Below are 15,160 nucleotides of genomic sequence, written 5' to 3' on the forward strand. Positions count from 1 at the left end.
GCAAATGCACTCATCAAAAATACAATAACTTCTCTAATGTCTGGTTTCTAAGGCTAATTTTAGTTTTCAATCATTTTATTTGCATAATGAAAATTGAACTTCATGGTAAATATTTTCTAGTTACTGAGAGCAGCCATTGGTTGCTGTATCAGTGATGTTTTTACATTAGGTGACAATGTCACAAGGCGGTATGCTACAAATTGAAATAATAAACTAGAAATATGTCAACCCTAAATGACTTGTATATAATTTTAAAAGTAACTGATGGTTTGTTTATTTTCTTCCAAAAAATTAAATATCCTAATTTCATTGAGTCAAATGAAAGCTCTAAGCTTGAAACTTGAATTGAAACACAGTGTTGAAAGTGCATAGAGGTCAATCAGCACCTGAACAATAAAACTGGGTTGATGTTTTGGGTGTAATCTTTCAAAAACTTTGAAGCTATTTAATTTAAAGCTTTGCCCTAGGTGATTTTTAATCATTTTTAAAAATTTTCTTTCAGAATTCTATTCGACATAACCTTTCCTTGCACAGTAAATTCATCCGAGTCCACAATGAAGCTACAGGGAAGAGTTCTTGGTGGATACTTAATCCTGAAGGTGGGAAAAGTGGGAAGTCGCCCAGGAGAAGAGCAGCATCTATGGACAATAATAGTAAACTTGTGAAGAGTAAAGGAAGAGCAGCTCGGAAAAAGGCTGCCCTCCAAGCAACCCAAGAGGGGAATGGTGACAGTCCTGGTTCACAAGTTTCCAAATGGCCTGGAAGTCCCTCTTCTCGCAACAATGAGGATTCTGAGGCCTGGACTAGTTTTAGGCCAAGAACAAGCTCAAATGCTAGTACGTTAAGTACAGGGCGCCTGTCCCCCATAATGCCAGAACAGGAAGATCTGGAAGATGAGCTCCATTCTGCACTGGCCTATCCTGGCACTGCAAGCAAGTTGCCATCAACCCTAACTGAAAACATAATTGAAGAACTTGAACTCATTGACAGCTTGAATCTCATGTCCCCATCACCTACATTGTTGCCAACCCAGCAGTCATTATCCACTGGCTTGGTACAACAAAGCTCAGCCTATACATTCAGGCAACAAAACTCGGCCTCTGGGTCGCAGGCTTCTACCTATGGGAACTCTTTCTATGATCCATCTGACCTGACTTCTGTGCAGAGCCACTTTAGTGTACCTGCAACACTTGAAGCGCTCCTGACTTCGGATTCGCCAACACATACTGATGTGATGATGAGCCAAATTGACCCTGTCATGCCACAGACAGGTGGTCGGCTAAACAGTGAAAATCTGATGTTGTTTAATGTTGAATCGCTCAACAGCCCATCTGGAGAGTCAAAAGTTAGCCAGACTAGCCAGCGAGGAAAATCTGCAGGTCCATCAGCCACATCTGTTAATGCTAATGCTTTATCTCACACACTGAGTATGATGGGACCTCTGCCTGATGCAAACCAAATGCCTACTTTGAAGGCCCAGCTCCAGACACCTGTAAGCCAGGCTTTGCAACTTGGTCTGCCGTCCACTCGTAACTCAAACAGCAGCAGCAATTCTTCAATAGGGATGAATATGAATTCTGAAAATTTTCCACGAGACCTGGATTTGGATATGTTCATGGAAAGTCTCGACTGTGACGTGGATTACATAATTGACCATGATCTTATGGATGATGAAGGGCTTGATTTCAACTTGGAGCCTATTGCCACTAACCCGTCCTATCCTAACACCTCACAGTCATCTTCTCGTAGCTGGGTGCCAAGTTAACTTCAAATGCATTACCTGAAGGTAACTAAAATACCTCTTGAGTCTTATATTCCAAAATTGTACCAGACTAATATTATAAACTAAACAATTTGGCCATAAATCACGTTATTTGTAAAGCTGATTTGCCTTCAAGTGTAGTTTATTTCCCCTTGCACTTAACCACCATGCCTACTGCACGTGAGGCCAGCAGAAGCAATTGAGAGACTGAGATTAAAACAATATTGCCCTTGTTCAAGCAGTCAGGAATATGAATGGGCACGGAAGCAGCTATAAGCAGTAAAATTCATTTTTAGATGGCAAACAGGAAATTCATGGATAGAACTCTCAAGGCAATTTTCTTGCCTAGAATTCCAAATTTTTCTTTGCCTCTGATTGAGGTTTGAGGTGGATCTGGCCATTTGAAAGTTCAAATTAGCAAATGATAATCAACGCAGCTGACTAATTTTGGCCAAATTGTCAAGCACGTTTGAAACACAGTGAGGTTATGGATAAATTAATTTGTGCCCATCAATTCCACTCTTTACAAACAATGTGTAAACTTTCACCATATGGATTTGTACCCTTTTGCTTTGTGGTGCATGTTTAAATGCTGTCTCCTCACATGTGTTGCCATTAGCAGACTGAACATTTTGATTTCTTTTTGAACTGTTGGTAATCCCATGTGGAAATTTCTGAACTGGAATTAATAGAAGAGAGGGATATGATGTAGACCCTGGAAAACATGGCTCTTCCTCTGTTTACTTACAATTTATAAGATGTGGTACATTTTGATACCGTTCTGAATGCCAGTTTCAATTTTCAGCAGTTCTTTTTCAATAATAATTATACTGCGTGAAAATTGCTGCATTTTTAATTCTGACCTTTTTTTAAAAATGCTACATTCAGACAAAGGAAAATGAATTGTTGCTTTACTGCCATTTAAGTGCCGATTGCCTCTGTGTAATGTTTAGATGTAGACATAATGAACTGAATGTAATGTAGATATGGCTTAATTGCGGGGAAGAACAGCACTCTAAGGATTGGTTGATTAGTTTTGATTTGCAAAGCCATTTGAACAAGGCAGTTACCTATTTTTGGCCCAAAGTGCTTCCTTTTAACTTGATATTCTTTGTCTGTGATGACATTTTCATATTGTCAATGTGGCTTTTTAAGTACCAATTTAAAAAAAACGTTCTTTACAAAGAAATATTTTAGTTCTGCTTTGATGTTTCATATATTAATATTGCAAAACTCATTTTCAATTAAAGAAAACAATACTGCAGGTGCTGGACATCTGAAATAAAAACAAAATGCTGTAAATACTCAGCAGGTTTGGCGGCATCTGTGGAAAAAGAAGTTAATGTTTCATGCACTGAGAAAAGTTAGAAATTTTAATAGGTTTTGAGTCAGTGAGAGGGGTGAAGGTGGGAAGGACAATTAAAAGGAATGTCTGTGATATGGTGGAGATCAGGACTGATTAAATGCCAAAATATTTCATGCCGTAAAGCTGAAGAGAGTGGCATTAGGACAAGTAAAAAAACAAAAGATGTGACTAAAGAGGGTGTGAATGGCAGGATCCTGAATGAATCCTGACTAGGCACTTTACAGCCTTCTGGACTCAACGTTGGGTTCAACAATATTATATCATAACCTCTGCCCCCATTTTGTTTCATGTTTTCTGTTTGTTTTGTTTCTTCCCCTTATTTTTAATTCCTTTGTTTTGGTCAGTTGTTATTTGCGCCTCCCCCCCCCCCAAGTTCATCTTATCCACGAGACCTACCTCCTGTTCCCTCAACCCCATTCTCAATAAACTCTTTATGACTCCACTTTCATTTTGAGTCCTCACGTTATCTGATATTATAAATTGTTTCCTCCTGTGCATCATCAGCCTCCTTTTAGTTTAAAAAAACACCCACAAGTCTTCTGCCCTTGCTAGCTACTGTCCCAACTTCTCCCCCCAAGATTCTGGGATGTTCCATTACCTTCTAAATCAGTGCCCATCTCCCCTGCAGCTAGCTCCCTCCAGTTAGCTGTCTGCATCTCTCAGTGGACCAAAGTAACTCATAACTATAAATTTTGAAACAACATTTCTGTGACTGTGATCATAATGCGCTACCCCATCTGTAACCATTGACTGTCAACCACATTGCTATCCTCCATTGTCACTCCTCTGTTACCCAACTCCATGGGAACGACCTACTTGGCTCCATTTTTGTCTACCCAGTCATAGCCACAGCTTTTCTTGCATATGCTGCTCTTCCACTGTCACCTCAGAAGTTTCCCAAAGATTCAACCTTAGGTCACCACACTTCATATGCATCTGCATGTATACTGATGAGATCCAGCTCAGCTTCTCTGAAATTCTCCATCATTTTTTACTTGTCCTAATTGTCAGATTGCTTATTTGACAGCTAACCTTCGATGATTAAATTACAGCAACAAATTATTCCAGTTAGACATTGAGAAGACCAAAGCCTCAGCAAATTTTCTGTACCCTAGCCAATGACTTAATTTCTCTCCCTGGCCACTATCTTGGACAGTTGACAGCCTTGGCATCCTGTTCAATCCTGAGCTGAGCTTCTAATCCTTTATCCCCTCTACCTCAAAGACCACAACACCGATACACCTCTGCCCATTTGCCACTGAAATCTTCACCGTTACTGCTGTCCCCTTCAGATTCAATTATTCCAATGATCTTCTGGCTGGCCTCCCATCCTCCACTCTAAGTAAGCTTCACTTTATTATATATCCTGCTGCCGGTATTCTATCCCACACCGAGTCCCAGTTGTCCACCATCTCTGTCCTTGCTGACTTACATTGACTTCTAGTCCCCAGTGCTTCAAACTTTAAAAAAAAAGTTTTGTTTTAAATTCCTCCACGGTCTCCCCCCACCCCACCCCCTATCTTCATAACTTATAGATTTGTACTCCATCAGTTTTGTAACTATTGTATCTCCTGAGCTCTGTTCCTCTGACTCCAGCCTCTTGCTTTACGGAGCATTGGGACCTAGGTATGGCACAGTTAGCACTGTCTGGGATTCCCTGCCTAAATCCTTGTGTCTCCATCTTCCTTTCATTAAGTCCCCCTTTTAAAATCCGCTTGTTTTACCTGGTTATTGCTCACTCTCCTTAATCTCTCATTTGGGCGAGTGTTTATTCTTGCTGTCTCCCCTATGAATCATAGAATAATATAAGAGTAGGAGGAGGGCCAACGAGCACCAGCTCTTCTGAAGAATCAGTGCAGTTCCACTCCCAAGCTTTTTGAGTATTTCCTACATCTAAAGGAGCAAGTTGTCATTGTTGCTGTTTGGGGAAAGTGAAAGGCTGCAGGAGTAGTATTTCAACTAAGTAGAATTTGATATGCCTATTAAATGACCAAGAATGATTATTTTAGTCTTGGATTTAGGGTCTGGGCTAACTCCAATTAGTGGAAATGCAAAGGCGAGTATTCTAGCAGAGGTTGTGTCTGCCAAAAGCTGACATGTTGATGGCTAAAGTGAGCGAGGGGTATAGGAGAAGTCAGGTTGTCCTTTTTAATTTCAGGAATTAAATCTTCATTTGTTTCAATAAAGTTAGTATTATAATTTCCCAATTAAAAAAAAAATTGACCCATTTTTAAGGATTTTAATAAAATAAATTGTTTATATGGGATCATGATTATCTCAGAGAAGGTTACAGATTGTAATCTAAAAATAGTTCACTTGGCTCTTGTAAACCAATACGCAAGACTCTGGTGTAATTATTTATGACCCCTTCTCATCCTTTGCTACAACAACAGCTTGCATTTATATAACACCTTTTAATGTAGTAAAATGTCCCAAAGTGCTTCACAGGATCTTATTAAAGCAAAGTTTGACAGTAAGTTTCATAAGATTGGGGAACCAAAAGTTTTATCAAAGAGGTAGATTTTAAGGAGTATCTTGGAGGAGGAGAGAGGCAGGAGACGTTAAGGGAGGGAATTCCATATCTTGGGGCCTATGTAGCAGAAGACATTGACATCAGTGGAGGAACAAAATAAATTGGGGGTATACAAGAGGCCAGAGTTGAAGATCACAGTGCTGGTGGAGATTACAGATGGAGGTGGGGGTGGGTGGTGGTGCAGTGCCTAGGAGGAAATGATAAAGTTACAGTCTTGTAATCACTTTTGACCTTAACATTAAGCTTTCGAGGTCATTGTTAAGATTGCAACAATTATTGCAGAAGCTTGAGAATTAATTGCTGATTCCTGGAAATTGATCTTTCCAGTGCCTACACATTCTTCCTGTCCATAGGAGATTATTAGTGATTTTCATTGTATGCTGGATGCATCATCCAACTGGGAATTATTGCTTCAGGCTCAGATGTAAGAGTTTCTACAGCAGCTATGCTATGTGCGTTCATTGCTTTAAAGGATGGATAGGGAACCTGTTCCCAGTCTTTTGACTACCATTTTGTTACATAATCCAGAAGACAGTTATGTGAATGTGGTTGTTAATGGATTCCTTTCTATCATTCTCATTTTCCTTCCTTATGTGAGCAAATGACTTGCTTTTACTGGATTGCTTCCCCACAGCAGTATGGCTCAGTTTAATAACTAATTTTTGTGACAAGCTACATATACAAGCCTGCACCACATTGTTGCTCTCAGTGAAATTTTAAATAGAAAAAGATTCATAAAAATACATGTATAACTTAATAACATAATCTTTGATTCCCATACACTGACTTTTTTTCTTCTGTAGCAGGTTTGCTGTTCGTCAGCTGAGTCCGTCACCTTCCTTCCAAATTGATGTTTTATTTTGAAGTGATCCAGGAGTTGAGCATCTGTTCCGGTTTCGCATTGTTCAGCTGTGTACGATGAGTTTATCCAAGAAGGCAATTTCTCTGGCGTGCATTCCAATTTCCAGAGTGCATGGAACAGATTCTAAATAACCTTTGGTGAGATGTTTGGAATGTCATTGTGCCAATGCTGCCCATTTGAAAATGACTAATTTTATTACATTACAAATAACTTCTCAGAAGGAATTGAACATACTGATGGGGATGTTTATTATTTTTGTCATGTTTCCCCCCTGCCCTGTGATTTCTTTTGGTGCAGCAATCTGGAATTATGAAAATAAGACTTCACATATATAGGATCATAACAGTAAATAGATATGATATTCTCAACTATTTTTTAAATACGGAACATTTAACAAAAAAACACAGTAATATGTAGCAAAGTTTTCCTTTGGGACTTGCATTAAAACACTACAAGGAAAGAAGTCATTCAACCCGGATTTTCAAGTGAATACTCAAACAATGTCAAGTTGAGACACGATTATGAGAATAAAAGAATAATTGAGCTCAAGCTGTTGTGTTGGACAGATCGCAAATGAAGTGAAACACCACATCGAAGCAGTGACCCTGCGGACTGAGGATTACCCCATGCTTCTTCCCCGTCACTTTCGGTTGTATTCGGCATACATTTGTGTCCAGCTGAGATTGAGAAAAAACAAAACTGTTTGTAAATAAGAATGAAAGAGAAGGGGAGGCGGGGATGGAATGTGCAATGTATTTCAGTAATACTGAGATAGCTTAGGTTCCGAGTTCCAGAAGGAACATATCTAGACTTTCCCACATTGCCATGACATCAATCTAATCCAGAACATACAGTTATACCCCAGCCTATAAAATAGTATCATATTTTAAAACCAACAACAAAAATATGAGGTACAAAGCTATTTTGAGATTTAATTTTAATCTGCTTTATATGGGCCGCCTTTGACTTTAACAAGCATAGTGTTTCTCTTTATTTCTCCCTTCCCACTCCATTTTAACAGATTGAATTTAAAGTTAATCTTTTTCAGTGAATTTGGAAATTCTGCTGAATAGTTTGTTGTTTCATTCTTTGTTTGGGAGGAGTGGGGAGGATGCTTTGTCACTTGGCTTGACAACGTAATACTGTCTAATTTGGGAGAAATGGTGGGGAAAGCGCACAGATTTGAAAATCTTTCCTTCATGTAGGAAGCAATTTGTAAATGTTACGTAAATATAACAAAACCCCTTCCAGTCTGTAATTTGGTTTCCCCTTAAATCATGGCTTATTCTTGAGCACATAATCTGGTCTGACACTCCAATGTAGTATTGATTGGCTGCTACATCTCCCTATATTACAATAGTGAATGCACTTCAAAATGACTTCATTTGGCTGTAAAGCACTTTGAAATCCCCTGAGGTTGTGGAAGGTGCAATTCTACAGTTCACTAATTGGAGAAAAGTTCATAAGTCACACTAATGCCAGCAGTTGCGAAGGAGTAAGTAAACATGTTCGATTGAGGCAACTGTTATAAGATGAATAAATTGTTTTGTTCATGAAGCAGTTACCTAAACTTTAAACAACAGTTTAACATCAGCATCATGCTGTCTGAGAGAAGGTTGCATAGGACAGAATAGATACCCAGGAGTGATTATAGGTCATTGTCTTCAGATGACTTCATAAATTGCAAAGATGAAATTCGAGCAGTTTATAGCTGCTCATTATATACTGAAATGAGACCACTGCCTTGAAGACACTCCTGGAGGTCTATGATATTTCTTTAATAACGTACACTCTGAAGTTTATGGGATTGACCTTATTCTGTTTTGGGTTGCATTTCTGAGTGGATGTTCTTGGTGCAGTTGCACAAGGCTAATGCACTCCTCATCATTGCGTGATGATGTTCACACTGAAGGATTAAGAATTGTGACCTAATCACTGCATGTTGTATCAAGAAATAATCTTTATTGATGACTGGTAATTTTATGTACTGTGGCCATATATATATATATATATTATATATATATTGATATGGCACATGCCTGTGTTCAGATGACCTCAACTGCTCTCATCCTCCTGAATCCTGGATTGTATTCATTACTTCTTTGAAACACACTCCTTTTTAATGTCCTTTTGTTACATGCAAAATCAAAATACAGTATATATCAAAAGTGAAATTATGAAACTGATTTGAGCAATGATGAAATTACAGCGTGATTTGAACCAAAAAGATATGATTCATTTAACTGTTTGATACTGGCAGATACCATTTATTATAGGTATTAGATGTCATGAGTGTAAATGCCACAATGGATATTAGGGACTGAATGGTACAGTGTTTTGACAATATTGTTTTTTTTTGACTCTCTGGTTTGACCTCGCATCAACTAGACTATTGGAATGAAAGTCTATCATTTGCCTCTAAGGCTTTGAATTACTTTGGGTAGTGTTGATCAGTTCATATTCAGCATGAACTTGCAGCACAAAACAGCCCTCTAATTTAGTACTAAATTGTGAAGCTCACTCAGATCATAAATGTCTGTTGTGTAAAATGAAGAGGAATATTATTCTTGGTGAGTAGGGGTGTTCTGGAAATGAGGCACTTTTACTTAGGTTTTACTTTGCACCCAACTCAGAAAAGCTTGGTGGTGGCATTGGATATTCAAAATGAAAATTGTTCTTTTTGTCAGCACTATTATTTTTGATGAGCAATTATTAAAAGAATCTTGGAAAGAAATTCTAGGACTCCCCTTCTGCATCTTTCTTTCCCACCCCACCCACTTTGCAACTTGCAGAAATGTTTTGAGGCCGAGTTACACTCTTTTTAAAAAAAATAAAACAAATCCTTTCTCTACCAAACTACCAAAGAAGAAAATAATCTTTGAAGTAATTGGGTATCCTGCTTTATTGTGGAGGAAGCCCTGTGGCAAGCCAATACCAGCCATAGAAATGATCCATACTCTCCATTGGAAATTGCCAGCACCTGAGGTAAACAGGAGCTTCCCAATCTCCCAATTTTACTAAATGTTTGTTTAATGGCCATTGTGGCACACCAGCTCAGTTGACAAATTTTCTTTCCAGGAATGGCTGTCATGCTTTTGTGCTGCAGGCTGCTGCCAGACATGATGAGGTTGTGATAGTTTGCTTTGCCCAGAGAACAGGCACAGGAGTATTCAGTGGACGCTATCACAATTGATTCCCAATTCTGCTTGCCTCAATCACTGGAGTGTATTGTCTGGAACCAATTTTTTTGTGTCTATATGAAACTATTCTATTGGGGATTAGAGACAGTTAATACGTGCCACAAAAAAACACTAAAATTAGTTGCTGGGAACAAATGTTTTTAAAGCCTCTGTTCTTTTACTCAATGAAAATCTGCCTTTACCTCTCAGGGTGATTCTGAATATATGCTAGTGTCAAAATGCACAAGGCAAGTGTGTTTTGCTTTTACTATTTGGATTGATCATATATGACTTGCAGAAGAGGCATTATGCCAGATTCATTTGTTTACGCAGATTATGTTAATTTTCAGATTGCATTTTTTTTAAAAATTACATAAAATGACAGTACTACATTTTTTCCATTCTTGGTTTAAGTTGTTAACTTCAGATTTTGCTTGTAAATAAAGTTGTACTGCATCCAATAATTAGTAGTTTTGTAGGTTCAGTGTGTATTTCTTGAGTATCTTTTTATGTTTTGAATCTTAAATGAAACAGTTTAAATTAGTTGTTTGGATGTTTCCCATGGATCTCTGTGACTTTGTTTTTTGTTAATTATGCAGGATAACAAAATCAGGCTTAGCCTCTCCTTCATCTCTTCCCTTTCCCCTGGGGTGTCCACCCATTTGTATATGTATAGAGTTCTGAAAGGGTACAGATTTTCAGTTATTTGTAGAAAGAAAGGTGCATTTGGTACTCTTTTCAATGCTGCAGAATGTGAGTTCATGCCCACAATTTTGTTGTGCTGCAAGTTTTCAGCCTTTGATCTGGGGGTCATATCGATCAGAAGCTAAGGGGTTCTCCCATTTTTGAGCAGCTGAACGAACATTGGAAGTTGATAGACATCTAGGTTGCTTTTGTACTTCTCTTGGCATTAAACCATTTGACAGATGCTTAGAAGCAAGTTGTAATTTTTCCTTCGGCTACAGATGGTACATTTGAGGGTTAGGGCAGAAAGAGGAGAAGCTAAGAAAGGATCAAAATTGCATTTTACATAGGGGAGGGAAACTACATGCAGCATGTAGGTAGTTCTACCGTTGGTGCTATCCTGAAGCCCCTAGAGCCTCTTTTTTGTTAATTTTAAAAGAGCCATTAAACAGTTGCTGCATAATCCTATATGTTGTAGAGACACACTTTTAAGTATAGCTAATAATATACAGTTAATTCTGGTGTGTATTAGTGTCCTCTTGTCCCCATATTTTATGTTGTAAACAAAATGTTAGTGGGACTCTTGCATAGAAAGTTGCCCCTATGGTGAGTATAGTAAAGAGAGTCCTCCAAAGAGAGTTCATGCAGTTAACCATAATTTCATCTTTTGGTGAGATGTGGATTGCAAAGATGCTTTGCTGTCCTGCCCTCTCAGCAATCTGATGATGCACGGTTGAGAGAGGACAAAAATAAAGAAATTGAAAGCTGCAGTTTTCAGTTTGTTAGAGTATGCATTTTTATAATCTGTTAAAGCATTTGATTTTCCAAGATAAAGTGTATCTTTACAATAACATTTTCCTTTACTTGTTAAATTGTTGAATAACCAGCAAGTTCCATGAGGTCTGCCTTTTACCAGTATATTGATTGATGGTGTTTGCAGAGTTCTACATAAAATGCCTAAGTGCATTATTATCTCTGTAACTTTTTTTTAAATTATGCATTTTTAAGAGTATTCTATACCTATAAAACTTTCATGCAAATGTTCCATGTGGTACTATTTTGGTACACGGGGTTTGTAACATTAAAGTATATTTTATGCAAGTGTGATATGTTATATACCATGTGATGTCATCTGTAAAAAAAAATATTTCTCATTTCATAAAGAAGGCACTTCACAAACTTAATGTGGTTTTGTTTTTAAATGTATTACCGCGCAGTGATCACCAACTTTAGCTCTGGGGGCTTATTGGTAAGGCTTTACATTGGGTCCTCTCTCTTTTTCCCTCTCTTTCTGATTTCCCCCTCACCACCGTAACTCCTTTTTTGCTCCCTAAATATAATTTCAAGAATCAAATAAAAGCTATAAATCTTTTGAGTGGACCTTCTTTTGGTATTTTTCCCATCTCCCCCTTCCCTTCTCTGATTTTTCTTTGCTGTTGTGCTGAACACTAACTATTGTCAACATAAAGAGGCAACCTTCTGGCAATTCGCTCAAGTGTCTATTCCTCGTGTACTTAAACTTGAGTCCATGCAGATGCACAAACTTCAACCCTGGCTTTTTTTCCCTCTCCTCACCACCTATCCTACCAGGATATAGATGTTAACCACAGCTAACTTCATCTGTAAGTACCACGCAAAGCATTTCAATAATGGCTAATTTGTTTCTGGAACATAAACAGTATGCATTCACCCATGAAGTACTGACCACTTAAGCAAGGGAACCAAGGGGTTGGCCAGTGCTCAAGGAGCCATAACGTAGCAAGCGCAAAGAGGAAGGAGGAAAATGCGTGTATCAGCAGGGCTTTGATTTCAAGGAACTTGAGCACATTGTACAATAGACTGGTAGGATGAAGTTTCATGGCCATAACTTAGGACAGTAAATGTTTATGATTTTGCCATGGACAGGAGCTACACAGCAATCAGGCACTTAGCCACAGCTAAAGAGGAGGTCACCCCATACACCATGGTAGCATAAATGGTAATTTTCAAAGATAATGAATGAAACAAAAACTGCATATTGATAAATTTATGTAATGGAGTTGTATCCGCCATTTGCCTTTTTACTCGAACTGCTGGTAAATGCTGACCCCCTGGTAGCACATTGGTTGTTGAGCCTTCCTGGCTGCAAAACAGTATTAAAGTGCAGTTTAAAAAAAAATGTCCTACAGCAGACCTACTTTTTGGCCACTCGGGAGTTGCAACATGTGCTGACATTTTAAGCCTGAAGCAAGACTCGACAACTGGTACTACACTGCTTACATTATTTCTGTCTGTTATTTTGGCAACGTTGGTAGAATATTCATTGTAACTATTTTGACTTGAAGATGGATGATAGCAGTTGTTGTTATCATGCATGCAAATATATATTAACTAGCTATCAGAATATTCACCTGAGCACTATAATGACAATTGACTGGGGTTTTGGAAGACTGCACTGATTCGAAACCTCCTCATATCCTTAAACCATGGACACAAAGTTATAAGCCACAGATTAGGATATAACCTATCATTAAGCCCCTGTTATCTGCTTTGTGCCATGCAGTCTCCATGCCCATAAGTTTATTTCTTGCCTTATTGTTACCCCACTGTGACCATGCCCAAATATACATCATCCTCCAGTCAAAAGTATAGACAAGAGACCTTGTCATCTCAGTCCCATTCCAAATTCCTATCGCGGAATTGTCCAGATAATGACATAGATCAGAATCTTGTGCCAGCAATCAATTGAGGCAAACCTGTATCTATCACTTTCTGGTGCAATGAATTGGAGATGTGAAATTTGAAGTTGTAAATAAATTTTTGAGCATTCCAATGTTTAAAAATAACAGCAAATGTATTATTTTATGACATTGTTACTGCAAATTCATTGCAAAATGACTTTCACTGGATTGCAGGGAAATTCCAAGGCACTACTAATCCTATATTATATGCATTCTTTATAAATTCATCACCTCAGAATAGAATCTCCTGTTTCCCTGCCAGTGAAACCACGTTTGTAATTGCAACATGTGATGATAATACTTAAGTTTTGTACAGATTTGTGGTACTTAACCATGCACATTCTCATCTGGAAAAACAAACGTGATTAACTGTAATACTTTAATGAGCGATGAAAGGCGTGAGTGATACATGTGATCAACAGTAATTCACAGTATTGCACACTTGCCTATTGAATAATTCATACTAATAGCACGATTAGAATGTCTACATAAATGAATTTTTCAAGTTTTTGTTGTTTGCATATTTTAAACATTGAAGACATTTAAGCTGCCTTCATGATGTCATGAGGAAAATACTGAGGTCACAATTTGTGCGGCGATTTTGTTTTTTTATTGCACTGATTATATGTGTAACTTATACCATTGGCACATGTTGACCCTACTATCATCCATGCGTATAAGGTCTGGTACTAATATTTTTCCAAAATTCACAATTGATGTGCTGAGGAACAGATCATAAAAATGCTTACAGCCCTTCAATTTTATGGTGGGCTTAAAATGAATTTTATGGTTGATTTTATATATTTTTTGAAATCCAGCAAAATTTTATATTCAATAAAGTATTACGTTCAACCATCAATATTTTTAAAAAAAAACAAATTATCATTCTCAGACTTTTCTGTGTCTCTCTCAATCTGATTTTGTTATTTCTATCCACTCCTGAAGATATTGGTTCCTGTCTTAAGTTTGATCCCACCAATACTTTGTAGTGTTAATCCCTTATGACGGTGAGTTTTTACACATTGTTTCACTTTGGGAGCATCACAATTGAGTCTGATCTGTCTTCACATGACATTTATCCAACAGCTTTGGAAACCCTGACTGATTTTCCTCCTTACCCTAAGACATGGGAGCAGAAGTAGGCCATTCGGCCCATTGAGTCTGCTCGGCCTGATAATCCTCAACTCCACTTTCCTGCCTTTTCCCCATAACCCTTGATTTCCTTACTAAGAGCTGATTTTATCCGAGTCCAATTACAGCACTCCTGCCACTTTCCTGACGCAGATCAGTGAACTCAGCATTGACTTGAAATATAACCTTGGATCTTTGTGGCTCAGTCACTCACTGATTAACTTACTGAGCCATTTGGAAGCATTTATTTTTAAACGAACTAAGTGAACCACTAAGCCAGCAGGTTAATGTTATCACCTTCTGCATCATAATTGTGCTGGGATTGCTATTCCCTAATCATTATTGAGTGGGGCAGATAGTTATCTTAGCAGGTCACCGCATCTAGAATGGCAATTGGTGTGACAAAGAAGAAAAATGTCTGAAGAAATTATTCATACAAAATTTACATTTTTACTCAAAACATTATTACTACAAATGTTTCCTGTTATAAGTAGCTTGCTGTGAAAGCCAGAGTCTACACTAATTTGAGTTTTTATGAGGTGGGTGAATAAGGTTGTTTCATTGAAGAATGTTGTAAAGTCTAAGTCCAATCTTATATATTTGGGATGTGAGAAAAACCTACATGGGAGTATTTGCAAAACTTGAGGTTAAGGAATTTGTTTTCAAACTTTTCAAAAAAAGTTTAAATGATTGGTTTTAGAATATTAGTCTTTTACACAATCATGTGCCCTATTTCAGAAATACCCAAGTAATAGAAATATGTAATAGGAAGTTCTTAAAAGAAAGTATTGTAAATTATGAATGCCTTAGATAAAGCTGCAATTGATACCCTAGTATGTTTTGGCAAGGCAGCAAAAGACGATTTAATTTCCATTAAAATATGCAACAAAGTAACAGTATAATAAGACTGGTTTTATTCTCTT

The 15,160-nt window shown here is 37.8% G+C and overlaps 1 protein-coding gene across 2 annotated transcripts in view; it reads left to right on the top strand.

Annotated features, from left to right (window-relative positions):
* LOC121281855 (forkhead box protein O1-like) overlaps nt 1–11,565 on the top strand; it is a 117,743-nt gene extending 106,178 nt beyond the window's left edge. Inside the window, exons 2-3 of one of the 2 annotated variants that reach the window (XM_041194935.1) lie at nt 503–1,786; nt 6,468–11,565. In XM_041194935.1, the coding sequence (XP_041050869.1) occupies nt 503–1,765 (1,263 nt within the window). In that variant the 3' untranslated portion in view covers nt 1,766–1,786; nt 6,468–11,565. Of the gene's footprint in view, nt 1–502; nt 1,787–6,464 lie in introns of both variants that reach the window. The other variant, XM_041194934.1, reaches the window with a different exon arrangement.
* The last annotated feature ends 3,595 nt before the right edge of the window (nt 11,566–15,160 follow it).

This window comes from Carcharodon carcharias, chromosome 9 (genome assembly GCF_017639515.1).
Source record: "Carcharodon carcharias isolate sCarCar2 chromosome 9, sCarCar2.pri, whole genome shotgun sequence".
Taxonomy (NCBI): domain Eukaryota; kingdom Metazoa; phylum Chordata; class Chondrichthyes; order Lamniformes; family Lamnidae; genus Carcharodon; species Carcharodon carcharias.